This window comes from Eublepharis macularius, chromosome 6 (assembly GCF_028583425.1).
Source record: "Eublepharis macularius isolate TG4126 chromosome 6, MPM_Emac_v1.0, whole genome shotgun sequence".
Lineage (NCBI taxonomy): Eukaryota > Metazoa > Chordata > Lepidosauria > Squamata > Eublepharidae > Eublepharis > Eublepharis macularius.
Genome location: NC_072795.1, coordinates 45,656,978 through 45,683,178, shown reverse-complemented (window position 1 = coordinate 45,683,178; position 26,201 = coordinate 45,656,978). Strand labels below are relative to the sequence as shown.

Genomic DNA, 26,201 nt, shown 5'->3' with positions numbered 1-26,201 from the left:
GGATTGTACCACTACAAATTGCAGAAGTGGTGTTTTGTCAGAGGATTGAATGCTCCCGATGGAAAAATATCCTCCTCTCCATCTTTTTATCATAGCTACACAAGAAAAATAGGATTTGTCTTAGAGAAGACTACCTTCTTCCCACCAACTGGGAAGCATTGCATCTCATGAGCTTTCTCCTGCTGTATGAAGAGGTACAATTCAGACACAGGCCACAGTTTGAGTCTTAGAGATAAGCACTAACCTCCGTTTAACCCCACACAGCTCTAGATTCTTTCACATAAACAACAAGCAGATTTGAAATATTGTATTTGATGATGACGTTCTCATTCATTACCTGCTACAAACTTGCTACCAAACCTAAGTGAAGCTTTTTGGACAAGCCTCAGTTCATTCTAATCATTTTGTCTCATTCCATAAAGCAACCCTGCGGTTAGATCAGCATAAATGTATATGTACTGCAGAGACTTCTATGACTTGCCTGAAGATGCTGTTCCATACCATTCTTAAAGATAATTGGCTTTCTATAGGTCAAGGAAATCAAACAAGAAATAAAACTGGTCTTTGCTGCCCTCTAGCAATGGAAAGATTGCATTGGGCACATCCTTCAAAGGAGCTTGCAATTTAAGTATCTGTTGTGAGCTCAGCACAGGGTCTCAACAACTCTCCGAGCAGATTAAGGCAAACAATTAGGATCCCCTATTGAGCTTAACGAGGTTCTGAACTCACATTTCCCACATCTAAAGCCAACTTTCTAGCAGTTTGCAGCAATGGGACCTGACGCTCTTATAGCTCAGCTTATTATATATGTATAGACTTTGGCAGATTCTAACTCCTTCCTCTCAAAACAATGTCCTCCTATCAATTTGCTTTAAGACAAACCACCCCCCTAGGGAGATAGTTAAATATTAGACCTGACAGATAAAATAGGGAAAGGGTAACTCAAAGCAGAATTAGTAGAGTTCAACAGAAACAGAATGCTAGTACTGCATAGAAAATGTATCTCTATTCCTGTTTTTAAAAAAGAATCATTTAAATATGGTAAAATTGTCACACATTTGGGGAATGACCCATTCCCCCAGAGGCAAATGTTGATGTACAGAAGATTCCAAGAAACCCAAGAGTCCTGCTTTTGCATTCCCCCAACTATGTGCACACATAGGCGTCCTCAAACAGTGCAAAAAGCCATCAGGATGAATGGCTGCATTTGCATGTTCATACTTATGCTTATAACTTGGACTGAGCAGAGAGGATCACTGGAAAGGGATACAGGAGACATACAGCATCCTGCCCTTGCTCCTGATGGCCTGTTTCACTGCCTGCAAAGGCCTTTGCACAGGAAAGACAAAAACAAAGTTCCATTCTGCGCCATGTAGGTGCTGCATAGATGGTGGACCCAATAATGCCATTATTTTTTTAAAAAGGTATCAGTGCTAAGTTTAACTTCTCTTACCTTTGGCAGAATCTTTTACTACAACGTCCGAGATCTCAAACAGTTTCAGAGGTAGCGGCATCTTCCTATTAGCAGCAATAGTTTTCAGGAGACCAGGCAAGAGGGTAGTACGTGCCACCTATTGGTCAAGTTAGAAATTGTATATATGAAAGCTTTTCTAAATTACATCTTCCAATTCAGAGGGTAATAGGGCAGAGTAGAATAACAACATCAATAGTAAAATACTCGTTTTTCCTTTCTTTCTCCTTTCCCTCAGCAACTTCCACTCTGCCAGCACAGTGCAAGACTTATGCTAGTTTTATAAGGAATAGCATACTTTACTTTGTCCTTTTATAATCTCATAAAATAAAAAACAAAATTAATTTTAATAACATATTATATTCCTTTCATTGTTACAAGGTAAGATCTTCAGAACTGTATTGTCGAAGGCTTTCACAGCCGGAGAACGATGGTTGTTATGGGTTTTCCAGGCTGTATTGCCGTGGTCTTGGCATTGTAGTTCCTGACGTTTCGCCAGCAGCTGTGGCTGGCATCTTCAGAGGTATAGCACCAAAAGACAGAGATCTCTCAGTGTCACAGTGTGGAAAAGATGTTGGCAGGTCATTTATATCTACTCAGGAGGGGTGGGGTTGAGCTGAGTCATCCTGTAAGAGTTTCCCAGGGTGTGGAATGCTAATGGCGGGAGGCTTCACTGTATCCTGAGGAGGTTCTTTTGCATATGGATTGGTGCTTGATGTGCTAATCTTCTCTGCAGGGCTATTGTCAAGTATAGAGTGTTTTGTTAGCCTGGTGTTTTTCAGAACTGGAAACCATGCTCTGTTCATTCTTAAGGTTTCTTCTTTCCTGTTGAAGTTTTGCTTATGCTTGTGAATTTCAATGGGTTCCCTGTGCAGTCTGACAAAGTAGTTGGAAGTGTTGTCCAGTATTTTGGTGTCCTGGAATAAGATACTGTGCCCTGTTTGAGTTAGGCTATGTTCAGCCACTGCTGATTTTTCAGGTTGTCCAAGTCTGCAGTGTCTTTCATGTTCTTTTATTCTTGTCTGGATGCTACGCTTTGTGGTCCCGATGTAAACTTGTCCACAGCTGCAGGGTATACCGTATACTCCTGCAGAGGTGAGGGGGTCTCTACTGTCTTTTGCTGATCGTAGCATCTGTTGTATTTTTCGGGTGGGTCTGAATACTGCTTGAAGGTTATGCTTTTTCATAACCTTGTCCAGTATTTTCCAAATACTGGACAACACTTCCAACTACTTTGTCAGACTGCACAGGGAACCCATTGAAATTCACAAGCATAAGCAAAAGTTCAACAGGAAAGAAGAAACCTTAAGAATGAGTAGAGCATGGTTTCCAGTTCTGAAAAACACCAGGCTAACAAAACACTCTACACCCGACAATAGCCCTGCAGAGAAGATTAGCACATCAAGCACCAATCCATATGCAAAAGAACCTCCTCAGGATACAGTGAAGCCTCCCTCCATTAGCATTCCACACCCTGGGAAACTCTTACAGGATGACTCAGCTCAACCCCACCCCTCCTGAGTAGATATAAATGACCTGCCAACATCTTTTCCACACTGTGACACTGAGAGATCTCTGTCTTTTGGTGCTACACCTCTGAAGATGCCAGCCACAGCTGCTGGCGAAACGTCAGGAACTACAATGCCAAGACCACGGCAATACAGCCCGGAAAACCCACGACAACCATCTTCAGAACTGATCCACAAATACTGAGAACCATCAAACAAGACATCTAGGTGGCTTCCACATAATCTAATCCTGTATTCCATTCCTAAATTCCCCAGAAAGCAAAAGTTATTTATTGGCTACAGTCCATTTAGGTGTTACATTATATGAATGCTAACACTCTAACCAGAAATACAGCTTTTGGTTCTCACCTGAAATTCTGCTGTTTTGGGATTTGCTATATGCACTGCTTTTGTTGCAGAGATGTCAGTCCCTAGCTTGCTAGCAATGTCTTCTTGGGAACACTAAATACGAGGGGAAGAAACAAAGTTAAAAGTGCAAAAATTCTTACTGGCAAAACCTCACCATCCAGCACCAACAGATAGCACAGATAAAAAGGGGACCCCTCCTCCATTACATTTGAGTGCACACCTGACACTGATGCATAATTTACAAATAATTATTTAAGGTCTTTAACAATGAACTGTGAAATTTCACACAATTTCACAGAGTTTACACATAGCCCACTAGAAAGCAATAGGGCAAGAGGTGCTGAAATCAGTACAGCTATGACCAATGTAAGGCAGAATATTACATGGCGACATCTTTAACATTGCTTTGTTGGCTATTCTGACTTTTTGATCTAGAAATCACTGAAAAGACAATAGAAAGCCTATATACACCAAATATGAGCACTTATTATAAACCTAGGACAGCACCACACTATGCTTGGTAATAGGGACGTAATTCCCATGGTATCTCTCTCATGTGGATCGAAAGAGCCACAATGGCACCCAGAGATAGGCTAACGGATTCTACAAACCTGGAACAAGCCCAGATTTTTGGAAATATTTTAAAAGTGTTTGTAAGACTATAATTAAAAATGCAGGCGTAAGGGGAACAAGGTAGGGATCAGCTGGGGGAGGAAGAATGGATGCAACAGGATGGTGGGAAGGAAATGCATGAGTAAGAGTTGGAGAATCCCACAACCAGAAGGTTAGGGAAAGAGCCAGAGCAAGAGGGGAGAAAGTGGTGGTAGATTTCCTTTCCCCTAAATCCTCACACACCTGTATTTATAATAGCTGTTTTTTATGATATTATTTAGTTCCTTGGTAAATTTAATAACCCTTGGTGAAGTTAGCATCCTAGCAAAACACAGACATCTTCTAATCTGAAGTTCTGTTTAAAAGGTCACAACATTTTCTACCACAGGATATTTAAAAATCCATTTAACAATTAATAGCCCCTTCTAGGAATCTTCTTGAACTTTCTTGACTCCTTCCTCTTACAGCAGCCCCAAATGCTCGCAAAATCCTGGGAAAGAGGGGACCCAAGTCAAGACAGTCAAGAAAGTAATACTCCACATGCAGAGGTTCCCTGCACCAATGGAAACCCATTGAACATACAACTAAGTAATGATTTCATCTCTTTTTTATTGTTTCAGGAACGGTAAGACTCAGAAAGATCGAAACTTTTCCAGGCAACATTTTGTTCCATTCTAATAATTTCAACTTGCAGATTTATAATTCAAACCAGTCACATCATGTTGATTCATCTCACTCTGGAATCCACGTTACGAACTAGAACAATCATAGAAGCTGGTTTTATTTAGGAGTTGCATTCTATTCAGCAGGTAGCACAGAGGTCAGCCAGGAGTTAATGCCTTTGACAGACAGGGCAAGGCCAAACTTACTCGCCCTTCAGAAAAAGAGTTCCCACCCAGCTCCAGGTCGGCTGGATCATTAACACCCTGGAACTGAAGCTAGCTTGCTTTTGAGGCAGCCCCCAGGAAAACTCCATAAGGAAAACCTTTTATTCTTCATTCTCACTGATTGGATTAGGCAGAGGAAAGCTCAGGCAGAAATACTTGGTCTTAGTGCTCAGAAACCAGAAGTAACTTTACTTTCCATTGCCAGCACAAGACCAAAACAGGACCAAGCAATCATACGCAACCTTTGCAGTGAACGCAGCTGCCTCCAGAGTTTACCATCCAGCCCCCAGAACTGATAATTAAACATACCAGAGCAAACGTGAGTGCTTCGGTAAAGCCTGCTGCTGCTAAGTCTTGTCTCAGAAGTTCTGTGAGCTTATTGAGAGGAAACTGGTGGGAAAAGAAAAGAATTTTTCATTTTCAGATCAATGACGATCACAAAATGATGGAGGTGACTTTTTAAAAAGCCACGGCAACTACCTACATCTGGTCCTGACTGAGGAAATGAAAATCCCAATTAAGATTGAATATGGACTCCGGCTTTAAACTTTTCAAACTTATCCAGTACAGGTCTTTGGGTTTCTCAGATCAGATGGGCATCTGTTTTGTATCCCTGCTATGGTAAACTCCTCTTGCAACAAGTCATGAAGAATATTGTTTTAATTCTTAGACAGTTTTCTTCCAAAAACCCTTCTGGCATACTTCTAGCCATTTAACTGACAATAGACTGTTTACTTAAGGGTGCAATCTTACTTGATTAGCTATGGTGTATGTTTTCGGAATAGTCATCTGAATGTTATTATAGCCATACGCGATCGCCGCGTCTTCTATGATATCACATGCATGGATAATGTCAGATCTCGTAGGAGGGATTTCAACTTCTATATTGTTCCCATTCCCTATGACGTGAGACTTCAAACACATCCTGGTGAGCAGCTTTGCAAGACTTGCTGGAGTCTCACTAAAACAAAAGCAAAAATTTAAGTCTTGCATTATTTTACTCTAAAGCCATTGTCTTTCATTTGCATGATGACTTCACTTTCAAGGGAATATTTACTTATCCATTGCCATTCCAAGAGAGTTAAGGCGCAGTCATAAATTAAATGAGGAGACAAAATATTTGTCTCCAGAAGCATATCATCAGTCTTTAGGATACTCAGCATGGAATTAACTCACAAGACTGATTAATTTTCTTAAAAAGTTAAAAGTATTCTCACATAACTCTAGTATGAACAGTCTTCAGCTCCTCATCCCCTCAAAATTGTTCACTTCAGACATAGCAGGAAAAAGTCCTCACACAACACAACACAACACAAAAGAAAGTCTAGAGAAGTTAAAATGTCCAAGATCTAAACTAGAAAGTTTTCATCAGTAAAAATTAAGATCTTGCTTCCAAGTTCTGGCTTGGTTCCAGATTAGACATTTCTACAAGAGCAATGACTTTTGCTCAGAGAACAATTCTTCTATCTCTCCCTTTGCATGGCAGCCTGAAATGCACCCCCAAGATCCTGATCTTAGAATTCCTCCTGTGGGAACAGGATTTCAGGGCATTTCAGGCTGCGGTAGGAGGGGAGAGGCAGGAAAACTGTGCTCCATTGGTAGAAGACTCTGCACTTGTGAAAATGATAGCCTAGAACCTTTGGGTTTACCCGAAGCAGGAAAAACATTCGGAAATACCCCAAACCCGAAGCGGCTTGGGTATTTGAATCACTTTGGAATGCTCCATAAAGATTCAGAGCATTCCAAAGTGATTCAGGGGGCTGGGTTTTCTCCCAGTACCTCCACTAACCCCCCACACCCACACCCACTTAGCCCCTGTCCCCTCCAACACACTTATCTGACCCTTTAAGGACCAGTTTAAGCAGGTCCCTTTAAACTATCAGCTGGCAGGTAGCGGGAGGGGATCCCCCTGCTGCCTGACAGCCAATAGTTTAAACGGCCCCTTTCCTGCTGCTTGCAAGCTGCAGGTCCCTTTAAACAGCCCAAACCAACAGCAGCCATTTGAGGGGCGGGAAGGCCCTTTTGGGCTTCCTCCGCTCCCACGTGGGCCTGCAGCAGAGAAGGCCAAAAAGGGCCTCCTCTGCCATCCTGCGGGCCCATGTAGTAGCAGAGGAGGCCAAAAATGCCCTTCACGCCCTTCGTGGGAGGAGGGGGAGGAGGCCACGGGCCCGCAGGGTGGCGGAGAAGGCCAGAGCCACTGCTGCTGGGCCATGGCCTCCACCACCCCAGCAGAAGAACCAAGGTAAGTGGGGGGCTGTGGGGTGGGGGACTGGGGCTGGATCCGTTTAAAGGGCCCTGCTGCTTGTAAATGACAGGGCCCTTTGAAACTCTCAGCTGGCCGCCTGCCAGCTGAGAGTGTAAAGGGACCTGTCGCTTGCTAGCAGTAGGAAAGTGCCCTTTAAACTATCAGCTGTCAGGCAGCGAGGGGGATCCCCCCCCGCTGCCTGCCAGCTGATAGTTTAAAGGGACCTGCCACTTGCAAGCTTTAAAGTTGCTCCGAAGCTTCCCGAAGCAATCTGAACGCTTCAGGGAAGCTTTGATTTGGGATTTCCGAATAGGGGCCACCATGCTGGCCCTGATTCGGGAATCCCAAATCTACAAATATTTTTGTAAAGATTTTATCTGAATCGGAAACCTGAAGCGCACACCCCTAACCTCAATGAACAAGAACAGGAGGTGGTTAGTGGTTTCTTCTCAGCTGATTATTGATATTGCAAATTACACCCAGTCTTAAATAAAGGGCAATGGTTTCAAACAACTAATGTCAGACAATGCTATACCAAATAACAAAGATATTTGAGAAGTGATAGAACAGGAGAAGACAGAAAGAAACAGACTCCAAAATCTAGATTCCACATTTAACAAGATTCAGTATAGATTTACAGGATGCAGCTCTGGCAGCATTATATAGACTCAGCAGACAGGAATGGATTAATCATTATTTTAAGTACACAGTAGAGTAAAACTAGACTTCAGTAATCCTTCTAGAATAATGGGCTTATCCCTACTACCCAAGCCAGCAGCGGCAATCAGGTGTTTTATGGCACAGCTATAAATGTTAAACAGCAGAATTTATATGAAAACAATATTGGCATGGAGCAATTGAGAAACTAAAATGAAACTATAAATCTGGGCTTGGCAAATCCCTGTTGCCATGTACCCAGAAATTTCACTGAGGTGCCTATTATTTTCCGCAATTATTTCATCGTACCATCTCTCAGCAATCCTCAGAAGTGCAAAGTGTTCTGTTGTATGACATAAAAATGCATCTGCATGTAGTTCTTATTATTGCTTGCATATACAATTCGATGGTGACAGATGAATTCATTTAAGTAGCTGAATTCATTTCTTAATTTGCTGAAGCTCCAATATTCAACTAAATGGAGAAGCTAGGTTAGGGTTAGAAGTTAGCTTTTCAATCTGGTAACGACAAGCAGGTTTACACATTTACTTATGTACTAAACTAACACTGACATATCTTTAAGAAAATTATGAGAAAATGAAGAGTTTAGGCTTAGCTTTTGTCCTAACTATAACTATAAAATATGGTCCTTAAAACAGAAAACCTTGAGGCCTGAAAAATGAACCTTGCTCCTAATTTGAGGGGGGGCTGGCTCCCGGACCCAAAGAAAATTTGGTAAGACTTAGTATAAGTAGTCCCTCCAGAAAGGATGATTCCACCTTGACATCCCCATTTGTATTCCCAAAGTGATACAGATGTAGCCATATACTTCATGAACTTCTTTAAGACAGATGAGATTTAACTTACTTAATTCCAATTTTCTTGTTCATTATGTCAGGTTTTATTTTTTCTCGACGATAAGCCAGCTCCTGGAAAACAGGTGAAAATGTCTTTAACAAGTTAGCTCTCTAAAAACATTAGAATTTCTTGGCATGAGAGAAGTAGTTGTCTCCAGTTGTTTAACCCATCAGAGGTATACATCTTTTTAACCAGAACTTTAGCTACTTTGACTAAGAGGCATAGTCTGTATAAACCAGTCTGACCCTTTTTAAAACCACCTAACCTAATAGCTATCAAAGCACTATGTGGCAATGAATGATAAAATTATTCATTTGAATAAGTTCCAAAAAACAACAGTAGTTTAGTACATCTAATCATCATATTGAGATCAATGGGGGCATTTGGGGCAAGAAAGGGGGAAGACAAGGGCATCACACTCCACAGACTGACGTCCTTCAGTCCACAGAAATTTCTGATAAGAGTCAAACTTTGCTTTTGCTCCTGGATTTCCAGATGGTGGCAGTGAATAGGGATACCCTTCACAAGCTTTGACTGATGACATCGCTGTAGCTGCTTCTCCCCAATAGGGATCAGGCCTCACTCATCCATGCTGTGGTAATTTCAAATACTGATGATTATAATTTCTCCCAAGCTGGGATGTCTAGAAGACTGTTTAGAAGAATCAAGTGCAGAATCATGCTCGGTCCACAGGAGTACATTATTTATGAGATGGCATCCATATTCAGGAATATGCTGTCACTGGAAGCATGTCTGGCCACCATTTTGTCAGCATTCCAAGAGTTATATTTATTTATTTTATTGTTTATTTATATCCCACTTGTCCCTCTAACTGGGATTCAAAGCAGCTTATCATTTTGTTCTCCCCTCCTTCACCTTATCCTTTAAACAACAAAAATCTTGTGAGGTAGATTAGGCTATGATACTGGGGCAGGCCTCATGTCCAGTGGCAAGCTTCCATGGCAGAGTGTAGATTCGAACGTGGCTGTTCCTGGTCCTACTCAAACACTAACCGCTACACCATGCTGGTTAGCTAAATCTGGCTTTATGGAAAGGTATTGTGCTGGTTGATGGAAAACTGGATTTGACTCTTCTTCCTGGCTGATGTGAATGGAGATCAAACAGAGTGTTCTGATCTCACGTGGGGGTTTCTCAGCTCCTCCCTTTTAGTGACCCTCTGCATCCTCCAAAGTTTGGAGGGGCTCTTCAGAGCAGCCCACAAGCCACCAGAGACTTCACCTGAAAGGAAGTTCTCTCACTCACACACACACTCACAACACCATTCACTGGGTTAGATCCAGTCTAAATTGTCCAATAACGGAAGGGGTTGTGTAATTTCCACCAGATCTGCCTTCCTGCTGCAAACCTCCAAGTTGTCTCTCACAGTTGTCGAAGGCTTTCACGGCCAGAGAACGATGGTTGTTGTGGGTTTTTCGGGCTGTATTGCCGTGGTCTTGGCATTGGACGTTTCGCCAGCAGCTGTGGCTGGCATCTTCAGAGGTGTAGCACCAAAAGACAAGGATCTCTCAGTGTCACAGATTGACACTGAGAGATCCTTGTCTTTTGGTGCTACACCTCTGAAGATGCCAGCCACAGCTGCTGGCGAAACGTCCAATGCCAAGACCACGGCAATACAGCCCGAAAAACCCACAACAACCATTGTCTCTCACAGTATTCTTGAGGGTCCCTCATTTCCCAATACAACATTTCAGGAAGATAACTGGACAGCAGAAAGTGGGGGGAAAGCAAGAACTCTTTGTTCTAGTGACAAACACTTTGTGTGAGTGAAAAATTTAGTCTAGATCCCTACCCAGTGAACCAAATTCAAATCCCAACCATTCTTTGGATGTCTTAATGCCTGCATACTGTTGCAATGTATACTTTTTATGGTCTGCACACTGTATTCAATGTCACTTTAAGCAATTGACAATACAGTATAAAAGTAAAAAAATAAATGAACAGAGAACTTGGTTTACAGAAGATAGACAACATTTTGTGGTTATGTCAATTGTGTGCGAGTATATAGTTCTCCAACATACCCAGTCCCCAAAGGCAGAAAATGACATTATCTCCAGTGTACAGGAAGAAGACAAGAAAGCCTGCCTTAAGATTTTAGGACAGGCAACTGTGGGAAAGTTGGAAATAAAGCTATGGGGGGTGCAAGAGAATGGATGAGAAATGGTACCTGGAGAACTCTGCAGGAGATATTTACACTGGGAAGCAGAAAGTTACAAGTAGTTTACAATTCCTTTCAAAGGATGCCTTCAAAGGCCATCCAAGTGTTTGGTATTCCATGGATGTCCATAATTAGTTATAATTTTATTGCTTCTGTCATACTCACTGGGAAGATGTAGCTTTTTCCGTTAGGATAAGTAACTTCTGTGGCTTCAACACTGAAGGAGGAAAAACAATCAGACTTTTAAAAATGCATGATATGGAAATTATACACATATTGAGCCCCCACTCTCCTGGCTTTCCACAAACAATGCAAAACTGAATTATTCAAAAAGGCGTTTTACTCAGATAGGAGGGAAGTATTGTAGGGAGGGGGTCTCAGATGCTTCGCTAATGAGTTAGGAACCATAGACTTCACCACTATGTTGTCTTGCATATTATTATTTTTTTAATATGTACTCCTATATACTACCTGTGCTTAAAGTTATCTAATGTCAGTCCTAGAACAGATTATGTTCTGTTTCGGTCTGTATTGGATCCTTGCTAATGCTGTCTTTGTAAAATTCTATGACATAGTTTATGGAAATGTCCTTGACACTGTACGGAAATGTCGTTGATACTGTATGGAAATGCCCTTGATAATGATTGTACTAATCTCATACTATGTAATCTGCCTTGAGTTTCAGTGAGAAAGGCAGACCACAAATGACAAAAATAAATAAATAAACAAGCAAACAAGCAATAAAAATGACTATACTGACTCACGTGAATGGCTTCTGGCAGTATTCGCTGAACATTGTGACCAAGATATCAAGGACAGTTTTTGCCTAAAGAATGAAAATATACCCAACATCAATCTGAGAAATGCGTGTAGTATTTAAACTACAAAATTACAACAGTTACTCACAATAATATACTTATCTGATGCGTGAGGCTCTGTCCCCCCCACAAAAGAAAAAGAAAAATGGTTAACAAAAATTTTCCCCCACAAAATGACATGCCTAATTCCAAGGTTGCCAGAAGTCTAGAGCTTTGAATGCCATGCCTTGTATATGGGCAATTAAATTAAAACTCAACACCCAGAAGGAAAAAGCCAACACTACAGTTCAACCTATGACTTGGTAGTTGCAAAACAGTGTGTGTATAAAGTGCTGTCAAGTCACAGCCAAATTAGGATGACACGATGCACAGAGATGGTTTGTCACTGTCTGCTTCTGCACAGCAACCTTGGACTTCCTTGGTGGTCTCCCATACAAATACTACTCAGGGCAGACCCTGCTTAGCTTCCAAGATAGGATGAGATCAGGCAAGCCTGGGTCATCGAAGTCAGACTGGTTTCTGAATTAACTTATCTTTATAAAACATTTTACATCATCACCCTAAAACTCTGACATCTACTTGGTTGAGGATGCATTTCTGTAGATTACTAGATGCAAGTGGTAAGGTCAGCCATATACCCATTACTTTCACTTTACTTTACTTATTCGTCAAAATTACTTACTTTGGTAAGGTCTGTAGCTGTGCACTCAATAAACACATTTCTGGTGTTGAGATTTATTTTTGTATGGTCTCCTAAAAAAAACACAGAGATTTAAAGTTATTGATAGTCACAAGCAGTGAGCACTTATGTGGACAGGCTTGAGGACCCTTGGACTTCTCCCATATGCTTGGACAGCATGTAAACTGAATGGTCTACTCTCAAATTAGAGTTTCCAGCAGGCCTGATGACACAAAAGATAATGTGTCCAGATTAAAGGAATCCTTTTAGGCACTGACAAGCATGTGCGCACCCAAGATTCTTGTGCATACCCTGTCCCAACTCACAATGGTGGGGCAGAGACAGAATTGCTGCTGGAATTCTCTCCATTCCTGCAATCCCCTCTGGCCTCCGGCAAAATCATTCCTGGGGTCATGGGGACCAACCAAGAGGAATAGCTATGTTGAGTGAGGCCTTGCAGAGAGGAAAGGGGGTGCAATTGCCTCCCAAAAGACATAAAAAGAGCAATGTTATCCCATTCTTCCCGATACTGACTAGAGGCAGTGTGGTGGTTAGAGTGTTGGACTAGGCTCTGGGAGACCCAGGTTTGAATCCCCATGCTGCCATGGAAGCTTGCTGCGTGACCTTCGGCCAATCACATACTCTCAGTCTAACCCACTTCGTAAGAGTTGTTCTGAGGGGGAAAATGGAGGAGAGGAGAGCAATGTGAAACACTTTGGGTCCTCATTGGGGAGAAAGGCCATGTATAAATAAATAGCAGCTTTCCAATGTATCAGGCAGAGATATTTCACATCACTTGCTAACTGAATCTTTTTAAACTAGGGAAGCTGGGAATTGAACTCCTTTTGCATGCAGAGCAGGTGCTTAGCCACTAAACCGTGGCTCTTCCTCACATGCACAGATCCTTTTTTAAAAAAAAAACCTAAGCATTCATTGTACTGTACTCATGTATGTATAGAAGGAGCACAGTGTTTTCTTATATTTTCTTTGATGCCTGCAGCCTCTTCTGACCAGATGGAAAGATCATTCCTGGGTTCACTGCATGTGCATTTATTTATATACGTTATTTATAGCCTGCCTTTCTCACTGAGTCTCAATGCAGATTACACAGTGTAAGTCAATGAAATCCAATAAACAACGTAATAGGATTAGGACTGTGGAAATTGAAACCAAGTTAAAATCTGGAACAAAGCTGAAACAAAGCCCAAGCATTAACATGGCATGTTAAACAATGAAGAAAATACACAACAGGATAGTACATACACAAGAGACAGTATGAATTGTATACAATAGTATAGTCTACAGTTCCTTTCCCTTTATTCTTTCTGAATCAATTCTGTTATAATAAAGCCCTATGGCCTTTGTAAAAAAGCCTTCCTGAACTATTCAGTTTTGCATAGTTTGCAGAATGCCAAGCGAGTGGGAACCTTCTTGACCTTACCAGGCAGGGCCACCCCAGAGAAGGCACAGAGACATGGGGAAACAGCCACATGGGTTGATGTGTTGCAGCAAGCGGGAGGAAAGGGGATGAAATTGCCAGCTGCCTTCTGAAAGGCTGAGTTGCATTTCCAGAAGGAGAGCCCTTTGTTTGCATGCAAGAGGCTCCTGCTTCAATCTCTGGCTTTGCTAGTTAAAAAAGGATCAGTTAGCAAGTTATGAGAAAGAACTCTGCCTGAGGGCTCAGAAAGGTGCCATTAGTCAGAGCAGATAACATTGGTACAGATGAAGCAAGGCCTAACTCTTTAGAGGGTGCTTTCATGTGTTTAACAGAAAATCTGAGCTGCAAAAAGGTACAAATTCAGATTTCCAACTACTTCGTGCTATGGTCGTAAAAAATGTTTACTGTCACCCAAGTCAAGGGTCTTTAGAGGGAAGGATGAGCTCAGAACTTCAAGGCTGCTTCGCATGTTGCACTGTAACACACCCAGGCTTACCAACCAGCACTGTATAATGTGTGTGTTTTAAAAACATTTTTCTCTATGCCCAGCATGCATGTAGTGTAACGTGTCATGATGAGACCTCAGAGACAGAAGAAATTGCTATGTTCCAAACTCAGTTAAGAGAGAATGCTCAAACTAATATGGTCACAATAATGAATTAAATCAGAGAGTGAACACGTGTGCAGCATTCAAGGCAGGGCATAGCAGTAACAAATTTAGACCGAAGTAGCAAAAGACAATCTTACCATTAATTATTGGAGGCATGGAAAGTACAATGCCGTTGCTATCATAGATAACTGGATACAGTGGTTCATTTTCAGTAATGTGCAGATAATGCTTAAGGTGGCTATCCATCTAAAATAAATGACAAATTTATGTTTGCATTATTTTCATTTGCATGAATTCAGCAGAAAAATACTTGGAAGAAGTTGGTGGGAAAGATCTTTCCCCGCCTCCCCCCAAGCAGCCTGCCATTTGTCCCAAAACTCCTCTCTGAACCAGGACAGCCACACAAGAAAAATGCAATTCAGAACGGGGCGCTGCAGCAGCAAGGGGGAATTGGGTAAGATCTCTTCCCTTCCTTCCTCTGTTGATGTTAACCACAACCAGAAGGTGGAGAAAGAAGCAACATCACCCAATTGGTTTCTGCAGCACTCCATCCTATTGCACAATTTGCTTGCACAGCTCTCCAGATGCTAAGAGAGGAGTTCTGGAACAGCCAGCAGGTTGCTTGAGAAAGGCAAGGAAAGATCCACTCTGTCAACACCATCAAAGAACTCTTCTCATGGAGCTAACTAATCCTATGTTATTGCAAGGTAGAAACCAAGCATTACGAAAGCACAAGACCTACAGCTTATTAAATAAAAAGGAAATCATAATAATGCTTCCAATAGAGAAACAAGATGCAATCCATGGAAATTCATATCTTAAATAATTTGGTAGGGGAAACTATGCATACACAGGCAGTAAGAATGAAAAATAATATTGTGTGTTCTTGTTGCCATTGCCTCTCTTTAATGACTCATTATGGTACACACCATCTTCATCAGCAACCCCCCCCCCCATTTTTTTCATTCTCTACAGTCTGGCACTGTGTTTTATATAAAATCACCTTTCTCTGCTAGCTTCTAAGGTTTACATGACTAAAATGAAAGTGTCAGTCTCAAAGTAAGCAATTAGGCAAGCAGATTTTCAGATACTTTACCAAGAAAGAGTAGTTTAATCCCCTCCAAAAAAAATCACACTCTCACCAAATTACAGCTTTTAAAATCATCTTAAATAGTCAGCAGTATCTTTTCAAAGCCCTTTTCCTTTTGCTGCCCCAGCACACAAGTAGGCAGATAGGTTGCCAACGCAACGGCTGAAGAGGAACCGCTCTGTTTGTTTTACTCTCAAGGGCATGTGCCAGGGGAAAGAAAACACTAATATACAATGAACATTATATGTCCAAGAAAGATTTTATGTTCACACATATTACAGCATACTTTTGGCAATAACTCAGATCAATACAACTTACTACCAACACACCAAAAGGTTACAGATGATGTTAACTGAGCATTTTAGTGTTTGAGTTCTTGCTCTGTAAGTGCCAGGACTTGGCTCTCTACAGGATCCTTTCGCACTGAGACCCTTTAGGGACTATGCTTGACTAGATCAACTACATTTATTCTGGAAGCGTGAATTTTTGGAGTGGTGGCACCTAGGGTATTGCACATGCAATTTGAGTGCCTTTAGGGCAATCTCTCTACCATTAATTCCACTGCTTTGTTTCACCCAAATTCTTTATTGAGTTACCAACTTTGATGTTGTATGTAAGTGCAGCCGCAAACCTATTTTAATTTCCTGTAAATATACTACAGTTGGTAAAAATCTTTAAAAAAAAATTCTTAACAATTTTTAAAATTATATGTAATTAAAATATGTCACAAGGTAAAGTGTGTTTTTCTATATATCCTCAGGCTTTCCAAAACAAGGGCCTGTAAAGACCCAGGATAACTCTGTTGTGTTTTTATGTTTGATATTTTATTATATATGCAGTTCTATAAAACAATACTCTTTTTAAAAGAGAACACTGAAAAAGACTTGAGTCGAAACATGCTTGGTCTACATTTTTTTTAATCTATATATTTTCTTACTTTGGTACATAAGGTACTTTATTTTTGTATGCCTTTTAACTTCTATATAGGTCTTGTGTATTTATTAAAGTATAATTGTTTGACTAGGATTATATATGTTCTTGCAATGCCTCAGTTCAGACATCATGGCAAGCCATAATTAAGGAAGCTTGACAATAGCTTGGCGCAATGTTTGGGTTTTACAAACTACAGTTATGTCCAACTCTCAGCTCCCAAAAGCCATAGGACCAATGGAGACAGGAGTGAACCTGGAAGAAAATGAAACAGAAGCAGGCAAATAGATCTATCATATCAATGCAATCCTATTAAAAATTACTCGACGGGTTTAGATTGGAGTACAATGTAAATCACAGTTTATCAGTTGAACACTTGCAAGTTTTAATATGGGCCCCAATTTTAGCTGTTGTGTTTACTGCCATTGACAATGCTGGCAAATTTTTTGATATATTTGTTCCTATCCACAAAAAGGGACATTTTAACTTGCTGTCTAATTATTGCTCCTTTAGTTTACTTTTTATTCCTAGAAAATTATATGCTGCCATCCTCAAGCTAAGACTACACCACTGAATGGCTAATTTTTCCATAATTAGCCCTGAGCAAACTGGCTTCTAGAAAGGTTCTTCTACACGCCATCATGTACATACTCTTTCCTTTCTGGCAGATAAACATATTTCTCTTAGCAGAAAGCTATATACTGCTTTTATTGACTTGTGTGTTGAATTTGATTCTGTTTCTCACCCATGTCTTTGGAGCAAATGGGGACAGTTACATATGCTGCCAAGACTCCTATTTTTGATTAAATCTTTGTACTTTGCAACCTCTGTTAAGGTTAAATGCCCCACTACTGGGAATTATTCTAACCCAATTCCAATAGTGAAAGGTGTCTGACAGGGCTAATCTTTTAAATCTGTATTTATATGACCTCCCTTCTGAATTAAATTACGGAAATTTCCATCTTCCTAAACTGAATTCTCATCATCTGCCAATTTTACTGTACGTAATGACGCTGTGCTATTATCTTGTATAAAAAGTAGGGTTGACTAGTATACTCTGGGCTATGGCGAATTTCTGTCAGGACAACCAGCTGATTATTAATTACCATAAGTTTAAGATCTTAATTTTTCAGAAAGCAAGTATACATAGAAAAGTTAGTTAGTCTTAGATCATCAAAGACCATTTGCTAGAGCAAGTGCATTCATTTTGTTATCTCAGGTTCCATTTCACAGCTTCCAATACTTGGTATATCCACCTTAACCATGCTTTGGAAGGGACGATAGTCCATTTGGCTGCCACAACCAAGTTCTTTCAATCTTGGGGTCAATTAATTCTGACAGTTTGAGAGACCTATTTGGATTCCGCAGCTCTACCTAAGCTAGAGCCGGTGCAGGTTTCCTTTCTGTGTGCTCTTTTGCATACTCCCAAATGCATTTCAAATTCTAATCAATTGTTGGAAACACCTTGTAGTCAAATTACCTTCTTGGCTTCGGTAGCTACAATAAAATTTAAATTTTGTCTCTTAAGCTCATTGTCTTTATCTGATCTTTTAAAGTGGACCCAGACTGATTCCCATAAATCATCTTGGAATGATTGGGACATTTGTAACCCCTCTGGACACACTTCTTTTTTAACTTTGAAGACACCTACCCTGTATAGATCCATGATTTCAGAGGCACTATACTCCTTGTCCTGATTCAAAGGTTTGAATTTAATTTCAGATGGTGGTTTGGCTGTATATATAAACGGGCCCGAGACAGTGTCTAAATCATGGGTTCCAATCGCTACTAATGATCTTTTCCTAAGAAGAAAACAAAACAGATTACCAATGAAGATTCCACCCATCCTTGAAATTCTCTTAGAAAGAGTCAACAAAAAATGCACAAGTAGAACATCTATAAAAATATTAAAATCACTACCATTTAATATTCTAGGCACGTTAAAATGAGCTCTGATGAATGATACAAAGTGAAATGAATATAAAATGAGACTGTTCCAAAGATTTATTATTATAAATTGTGCCCCCCCACCCCTTCTGTTCTGCTTTGTTTATATTATGATTGGGGAAACTGAAGAGGCCCACCATCCAAAATGCTTTTATATGTATTTATGGTGTTATTTGATTTTTAATTGTATTTATATGTTTTAATGCTTTTGAGAATTTTATTGTAACCCACTCTGAGCCCGTTCGCAGGCTTAAATAAATAAATTACAGTAAAGCCAGAGACCAGAGATTCGGGAAGGGGGGAGGAATTCCCATCCTCCCCCCCCCCCCCGCTAGCCCATCTGGCTGCAACATGGCCATCTCTACTCACGAGGCTGTGGGAATGCAACAGCTCTTGCAGTGGATGCCCTCGAGCAAGCAATGTTTTCCTGTTGCAAGGGGATTTAAATTACCCAAATTTCTTGAACATCCACTTTTTCTGCAAACCTCAGGGGGCAAGTTGGCAGGAAAATATCCCTTCTTTCTACATGGCCCTGATCAGCAGATATGTATTGGCAGATGGGACATGTTCAGAATCAGATATATCAGTGATTATATAGTTAGAAATATCCACAGTCATTTCAAAATATTGCTTAAAACATTTTCATGAACTATAAAACCAAAAGCAGCAAATTTAGAAGACATTGTTTGATATTTCAGCATCAAAAAATGCACTAAGTCCCCGACCTTGTACATTATTTCCAACTAACCTGCATATGTTCTGATGTAATTTTTCTTGGAGGTCAATAAAGCTTTCATAGCGGTCCTTGTTCAAAGTTACGTTTCGAAGAACTGCAGCCACAGCATAAGGACGGACTTGGGTAGTCTGGAATGTACATCAATACAATTTCATGTTACAGAGAATTTGGGCCGGGGGGAGTGAAATTCTGACCCACAAATAAGAATTCTGCTCTTGTAAATACAACCATTATTCTCAAAAACCACTGAATTCTAAATAAGAAGTTACAAAATGGCAAAGATTAGCCAGGTCCCAAAACATCATACAACTAGTGAGCTGATCAATGGACAACACAGTTGTACATTAAGTGCCCCATTCAGCCCACAAACTGTTACCCATCCATCAGCTGTAATATGGTTTTGGAACGTTTAGTCAAAACAAATTATGAGAAACATAAAAATAAACATATTTACATCCACAAAAAGCCATCATTGATGACAATGAAATCAGCAAATAGTGAATATTCTTAAAGTATAACAACACTGCTCTTAACTCTTGCCCTACCATCTGACAACTATGACAAACATTTTTTGTTTTTCTAAGTATCATGCCAAGGTTTAATTTACAGATTTACATACCTCTTCCATAATGGAAAGTCTTTGGACTTCACTAATAGGTGGCATGATCCTTTTGTATCGCGGGGCTTTTATTCTAAAATAGTAACAACAACTTAGGTCACAGTTTAACATTAAAGGTAAATTTTACACAAATAAAAGAGAGGCACAATCCATTGCCCTACTGGATCTAACGCACACTGCTCTGAGGTACAAAGTCTCCACTTCCAACCAACTAGGCTTCTGCACAGGCCACTGACCTAGACTGTACATTAAATATTTTAATAGTACCAAGTATTCATTGTTCGTTTTAATCATCTAAGAGTTCCTATCAACAGTACACTTTTATGGAAATGATTAAAACATATCAATATGCTGCAGGACCAATATGCTTCATTGTGAACATTCACAGTCCCAGACTAAAGGAAGAGACCTTGACGTAGATAAAGTCCCACATATGCAAAAGTTTGCTGTGCAGGATAAAATAACCAAATTCAGCCCCTGAAGACTGCATGGTTGCTGAATCATACACATCAATTCCCCAAACAGCTGTTTGATGCTGCTGCCCCTGACAATGCTGCTCAACCAGGGACGGAGGGACTAGACTACAGTCCTTCCATGTTCCCCAGTTAGGTAAAGGATGCTGCCAAATCTGATAGTGCAGCCATCAGTTTGGCAAATACACTCAGAGACTGCAATACAGACATATTCACATGAGAAAACAAGCTAACGGGATTGGAGCCAAGTATCTTTAAGATCCCATTTGGATTACTCCGAATTCTTAAAATGCATTCTGAAATATTTAAGCCAGGCTGAAATCTAATGGGAGTATAGGTCATGCAGCAAAATTGTAAGTATGTTTTCAATTGTGGAATATTCTTAAGCGTTTTGATTGGAAGAACACTGTTTTGCAAGAAGAACCAAAAATAAACAGATGTTTATTCAATTAGAGCAAAGAAATTATGTACACATTACAGAGATAAAGTAAGTCAATTGACTTTCCAACAATCTTGAACTTGTAAACGGAAAATTAAGAAAAGTGAGAATACAGTGAAATATGCGTCAACAGTGTGCATTTGTGTGTAATCAGTCCTTAACTTCTTGCAATGCATGTAAGAAGGCTCTTCAAATATGCTTAGCTTAACCCTGATCCAAACAAAAGGTGTGCTATAGGACCGGGGGCGGGGCACAGTTTGAACAGATGCCAAAGTAAGTCCTATAAATTAAAAAAACCTTAGGAATTGTGCTGAGTGTGCCACCAGCTGTTAAGAAAAAAATCCTTTATGCATTAATTCCCTTTGGCAGTAGAGGAATAGAATAGCAGCAAAAACTACAGAGAAAATAAGAACATTAAATAAAGCACATTGTAAATATTGTCCACCAACCCCATCAAGAGCTGAAATTTACTTTAAAAACCCCAAACAAACCTACAAGTCCAGGAGGGGGTCACATAACACCACCCAGTGATTGACCTTTTATACTTACAAAGGCAATTATTGAGTTGCCCAAATTTTATCAGTTTTGTTCTACTTCCCTAGGTCAATTTGACACCACTTAAGAAATTACAGTATCCACTGTCACAATACACAAATACTGTTTTTCACTTGACTGCTTAGTAATAAGGTCATGAGCAACAAAGGGTAGCAATAATTTAATATATAACATCTCCAGATGCTGCATTACCTCTCTTTAAAGACTTGCAGACCTCTGACTAGACCTTCCAAACAAAGGAGGTCATATCGGTTAGCAGGAACATCAATTTTATAGAGAATGATCTCAGATGCACCATCAGCCTTTCCATCACCTTGCTCTTTGTTTATTATTTCCTTTTCAGAAGTCTGAAAGCAAAAAAAAATTCATCAGTACCTGTCGGAGACGGACTGAACGATATATCAGCTAAAGCAAAAAATCTAAATGGTATCCCTCACTGATGGGATATTATACAGTCCGTTTGTGACTTTTAATGGGGTCCCAAATATGCTGTTTGAGGCAGGTTTCATGTTGCTTAATGATAGGCTAGCCTGGATACCAGCACATGCCTAAAGCCTGAAATTCAATGTTTCCTCTCATTATACATTAAAATACCACTTGTACCATAATATTTCCTCATACAAAACATGCAGGCACTTTGATCAAATTCAATGTGTAAGCCACAGATCAAAGAAGAAGAATCTATGAATTATACTATCTCAGCTAATACCAGCGACTGCTGCACAGATTAGTAACATGAAATTAAGCACTTTTAGAGAGCAATCCTATGCCCTGTCCCCAGTTCACTATGAATATTAACTAAGTCTAAGATATGCCATAGTAATTCAAAGATATACTGGCACAACTTCAGTGATGGTGCAGGATTGGGCAGTATCAGGGGTACGTTGGGGAAGAAGTAGGGCTCTCTCAGCAACCTAAGCCTCCCAGCCTGCATCCCAACCCCATTTGTAACTGCAAGTCCCTCCCAACCAACGGAACAGTTTAAGATACTAACTTTGCAACAAATTGTTGTTCCCCAAAACACTATACAAAGCACAGCCAGGACACCCACATCTCAGATGATACGGTATACAAAATGGGGCTATTTCTCCAACCTCACATCAAGCACACTAAGAACACGCATGGTGGGGTGGAGGGGGTGCTTTGGTGATGGCAATCTAGGGAAAGGGTACTTTACACCAACAGCCAAAGAAGAAAACATTGTTGTAGAATATTTGGAACATTGCCCTGCTTGGAATCCTTTGGTTCGCCACTTCAGGACACAAACACTATACTGGATCTTCCCTACCCCGCCAACTGGGAAGGGAAGGACAATACATTCCATACATATTGGGGGGGGGGGGGCACTGCATCAAGCCATGACTGCTGTAGATTGTACCAATCTGCACATTGCCTCAAAAACTCTACCCACAAACAGTTATCAGCAAAAAGTATGTACAGAGCAGAGGGGGGAACACTGCAGACATGCCAGCAGTATATCACCATGCTGTCAATATGTAGTGCCAGTGTAACTCTGCTACATTGAGCACAACCAAAGGTCTAGGTTACTAACAGCCACTCCACCCTAAGCACTGCAATGGTTGACCGAGCACTCATGGGGCCCTCCATTACCTCAACAAGATTTGTACCTATCTTGAAACCATTACACATCTGTACTTATAACTAAACTCTCTTTCAGTTTAAGTAAAATGTCTGCTTTATCTAGAATAAAGTATCCTCTTTTACCTCACAGTCAGCCCCAGACACTGACCATTCTGTCATATTACCAAACATAAAAAAGCCTTCCTGTACTACAAGACAAACTGGGAGAGAACTAAGGTGAGATCCTTTTCTGGCAGCAAAAATCTAAGGGAACACTAAGAAAGGCAGGAAGGCAGTATAATACAAGCCTCATAAAGGCAGCAAAATGCCACAGTGACCCCATTCATCTGCCTTTCTTTTAGCATGCCTGAGGCTGCTCAAATGTATGTGTACCTTTTCGACTGAGATTTGGTAGACAGAGATTGGTTTGAACCCCCTGCCTCTGACTAACATCAGCCATCTTCAAACCTTGTAATGAATCAGATCCTTGGTCCATCAAGGTCAGTACTATCTATTCTGACTGGAAGCTGCTCTCTAGGGTCTCAGGTAGTGGTTTTTCACATCACCTGCTACCAGATCCATTTAGCTGAAAATGCCAGAGATTCAATCTGAGACCTTCTGCATGCTAAGAAGATGCTCTACCACGGAGCCACACCCCCTCCATGGCCCATCCTTCATTAATAGTTGTGCTCTAGAAAGGAAGAGGAAAATTCAGCCTGCAATTGTGTAGGTGCCAGGCTTCTACTGGTCATGTTCTACCATAAAGAGGAATGGTGCTGTTTCCTTTATTTCTTCCCTTGTTATGTTCTGTAAGTTGGGAGCAACTTCAAGCCATCAGGAAGGTCTGCTGGCATCTCCATGCATTGGTTACATCTGTGTGTGTCACAGAGGTGTTGTCTGCAGGATTTGTGGGTTGCTGCAGGATTACCAGTTGCCAGGCACCCAATTTCTTTTGTATGTATTTTCCTTCTGCTGAGACAGCGTAGGATACTGAGCTGCTCTATGTCCTTTTTTACTTTCAGTGAAAGACTGTAATATAGCCATATAAGCCCTGAATAAGGCTAGCAGGAAGAAAAATATAAACCCTTCAAGAGGTGACCTTGGAGGTGATAAAAGAATGCACCTGGAAAGCTGAATAGGGTATTGAGAACTTAAAGAACATCCCATAATATTTGTTCTGAGACTTCAGTATAACAGTGTGGAACACAAACCTATATTCTAGAATATTCAGGAGCAAAGCTTTGACAGACAGCAGTGAGATTACTTGTGCTACATCTTCAGTGGCTTTACAAGCTAATACGGACATAAAAATACTTACAATTTCATCAAGTTCCAAGCCAAACTCAAAGCAGAGTTCATCAAATTCTTCATCCGCTGAAAAGAAATTCTGGCATAAGTTAATTTGAGAATACATTATTTATTTATTCTCCATATTTCTCACCAAGACTCAAGGTGGATTACATAGTGTGAGTCAGTACAGTATACATGGGTATATACATGCAGTTTTGCAGGATTTAAGAAGGAAGGCAGAAAGATTTAACAATACTGAAACAGCATAAGCAAATTCCATGACTGATATATTAAACAAGCTAGGAACTACCCGGTAGGATCATACTTATAGCAATAGTAGTGAAGTCTGTGGTCTCTCCTTATCCCTTTACTGATGAGTTCCCAGTGCTTTTACTGAGGGATCCAGTACTTCCTTACAGTACAGCCCTCCCATCTGAGCAAAAAGCCCACTTGAACAATTCTGTTTCACATTGTTTATGGAAGGCCAGGAGAGTGGGAGCTTTCCTAATCTCCTCAGGTAAACTATTCCATGAAGTGGGGACCACTACAGAGAACGCCCATGTACGGGCAGTTGTTGATTTTTCCCGTGTGCAGGGCAGCGCTTGCAGAAGGCCCTGTTCAGATGAGCAAAGTTGCCGTGGTGGAATATAGGGTCAGAGAAAGTAAAAATTATTCTACAGCCATAAAAATATTTCCTAAGCATATCCTCTTATAATTTTTATGTTTCTTAGAAACAATGGATAAGGTATACTTGAACATTTATTTATACATAAGTTATGAGACAGCAGAGTTGTTTCTATCTAAGGGGAAAGACAAGGAGATTGTTTGGAATAATTACTAAACTGTGAACTGACAACAAGAGATCTTCATTGCCTTCTAGTGCCCTATATCTCAATACATATGACCACTTAATGTATCTTCCTTTCAACTCCTTTCCCCCTTCTTTGCTGTACCATAAGACAATCAATAATTTTTTTCCTCCTTCTATTTGCAGTTTCAGGTAGCCATGATGGTCTGCAGTAGAACAGCAGGATTTGAGTCCAGTGGTACCTTAGATTTTCAGAATATAAATTTACGAGAGTCGTGAAAATTTTGCTGATCTCTGAAGTGCCACTGGACTCAAATCCTGCTGTTCTATTCCTGAGCTACCTTTTCATTTTCTATGGGTTAGAAAGCCCTACAAACAGAAAACCAACAGAGCAAGCAAAAAAAAAAAAGAATAGAACCTTTCTCCTTACTGCACTATTTTCCCATTAGAAGAATGTTTTTTTTAATTCAAAAAAAATCCAAAGATGAACTCTACGACTCGTAGCCTGAAGTGGCACAGCCCATTCTACCACCACACTGCCATCTCTTTATACTGCTTGGGTGAACTGGACCTAAGAGCCCTCCCACTGACTCGCGCTTCATGGCCACACTTGTCCTTACCAACCTCCTTCTTTGTCAATTAAAAACTGCCTCCCACCCCCCCCCCCACCCCTGGCCTCATAAGCCTGGGAACTCCCCAGGCCCCCCAACCCACTTCTCTAGCCGTGTAAGTTACATATACAATGTATTCTGAATTTCTCTTTATGCATGTATTGAATAATGAATAATTCTCATGCTACATTTAACACACTTTATTTATAGTACAACTGAAAATGGTACTTAATCGCCCATTTATCTAACAACAAATTCTCAGCTTCATTTATAAAGCAAATACATACTAGCTCTTTCCTACAAACAGATGTACACCCATACATGTTGGTTGCCCATGTGTTCATTGTATAACATGAACAGGGCTTTTTCTACCTCCGCGGGTCCGGAGACACCCAGTCACCCTCGGCACAGGCGAGCCGCCCACCTCCCCTCTCCCACGTACTGTAACTCCTTCCCAGCGCCTGGAAAAGCAAATCCCGCTTCACGCTGACAGTCGGCATGGTTATCGGAAAGAGACACCGACGCTACCTCCTAGGACCCACTACGCATGCGTTGTCACGAAAGTCCTCTTTCTAGGTGGCCGCCAGGTCCTCAGTGCCCAAATATTATTCTCTCTCCTGCTGCCTGATTTAACGGGGTGCGATAGGCTCTTTCTTTCCTCGTCTGTCTCAAACAAAAACCTAACCCGACATCAGAGTTGTCACCAGATTCCTGTTTTCAAAAGCCGCTGAGTCCAACAAGCCGTTATTGAGACAGTTACTGGATCAGGCGATCTTGGGACACCTAAAGATCAG

At 40.7% G+C, this 26,201-nt stretch overlaps 1 protein-coding gene across 1 annotated transcript in view; it reads right to left on the bottom strand.

Annotated features, from left to right (window-relative positions):
- The window catches only part of FARSB (phenylalanyl-tRNA synthetase subunit beta), a 39,484-nt gene extending 13,553 nt beyond the window's left edge, over nucleotides 1–25,931 (bottom strand). The window contains exons 1-15 of the mRNA XM_054984156.1: nucleotides 25,850–25,931; nucleotides 24,017–24,072; nucleotides 21,310–21,464; nucleotides 19,651–19,723; nucleotides 19,044–19,159; nucleotides 18,000–18,150; nucleotides 14,466–14,574; nucleotides 12,284–12,354; nucleotides 11,548–11,609; nucleotides 10,949–11,000; nucleotides 8,617–8,678; nucleotides 5,601–5,808; nucleotides 5,157–5,237; nucleotides 3,349–3,441; nucleotides 1,454–1,571 (exon numbers count right to left, since the gene is read on the bottom strand). Of these exons, the coding sequence (XP_054840131.1) occupies nucleotides 1,454–1,571; nucleotides 3,349–3,441; nucleotides 5,157–5,237; nucleotides 5,601–5,808; nucleotides 8,617–8,678; nucleotides 10,949–11,000; nucleotides 11,548–11,609; nucleotides 12,284–12,354; nucleotides 14,466–14,574; nucleotides 18,000–18,150; nucleotides 19,044–19,159; nucleotides 19,651–19,723; nucleotides 21,310–21,464; nucleotides 24,017–24,072; nucleotides 25,850–25,907 (1,465 nt within the window). The 5' untranslated portion in view covers nucleotides 25,908–25,931. The remainder of the gene's footprint in view (nucleotides 1–1,453; nucleotides 1,572–3,348; nucleotides 3,442–5,156; nucleotides 5,238–5,600; nucleotides 5,809–8,616; nucleotides 8,679–10,948; nucleotides 11,001–11,547; nucleotides 11,610–12,283; nucleotides 12,355–14,465; nucleotides 14,575–17,999; nucleotides 18,151–19,043; nucleotides 19,160–19,650; nucleotides 19,724–21,309; nucleotides 21,465–24,016; nucleotides 24,073–25,849) is intronic.
- Nucleotides 25,932–26,201: the final 270 nt, after the last annotated feature.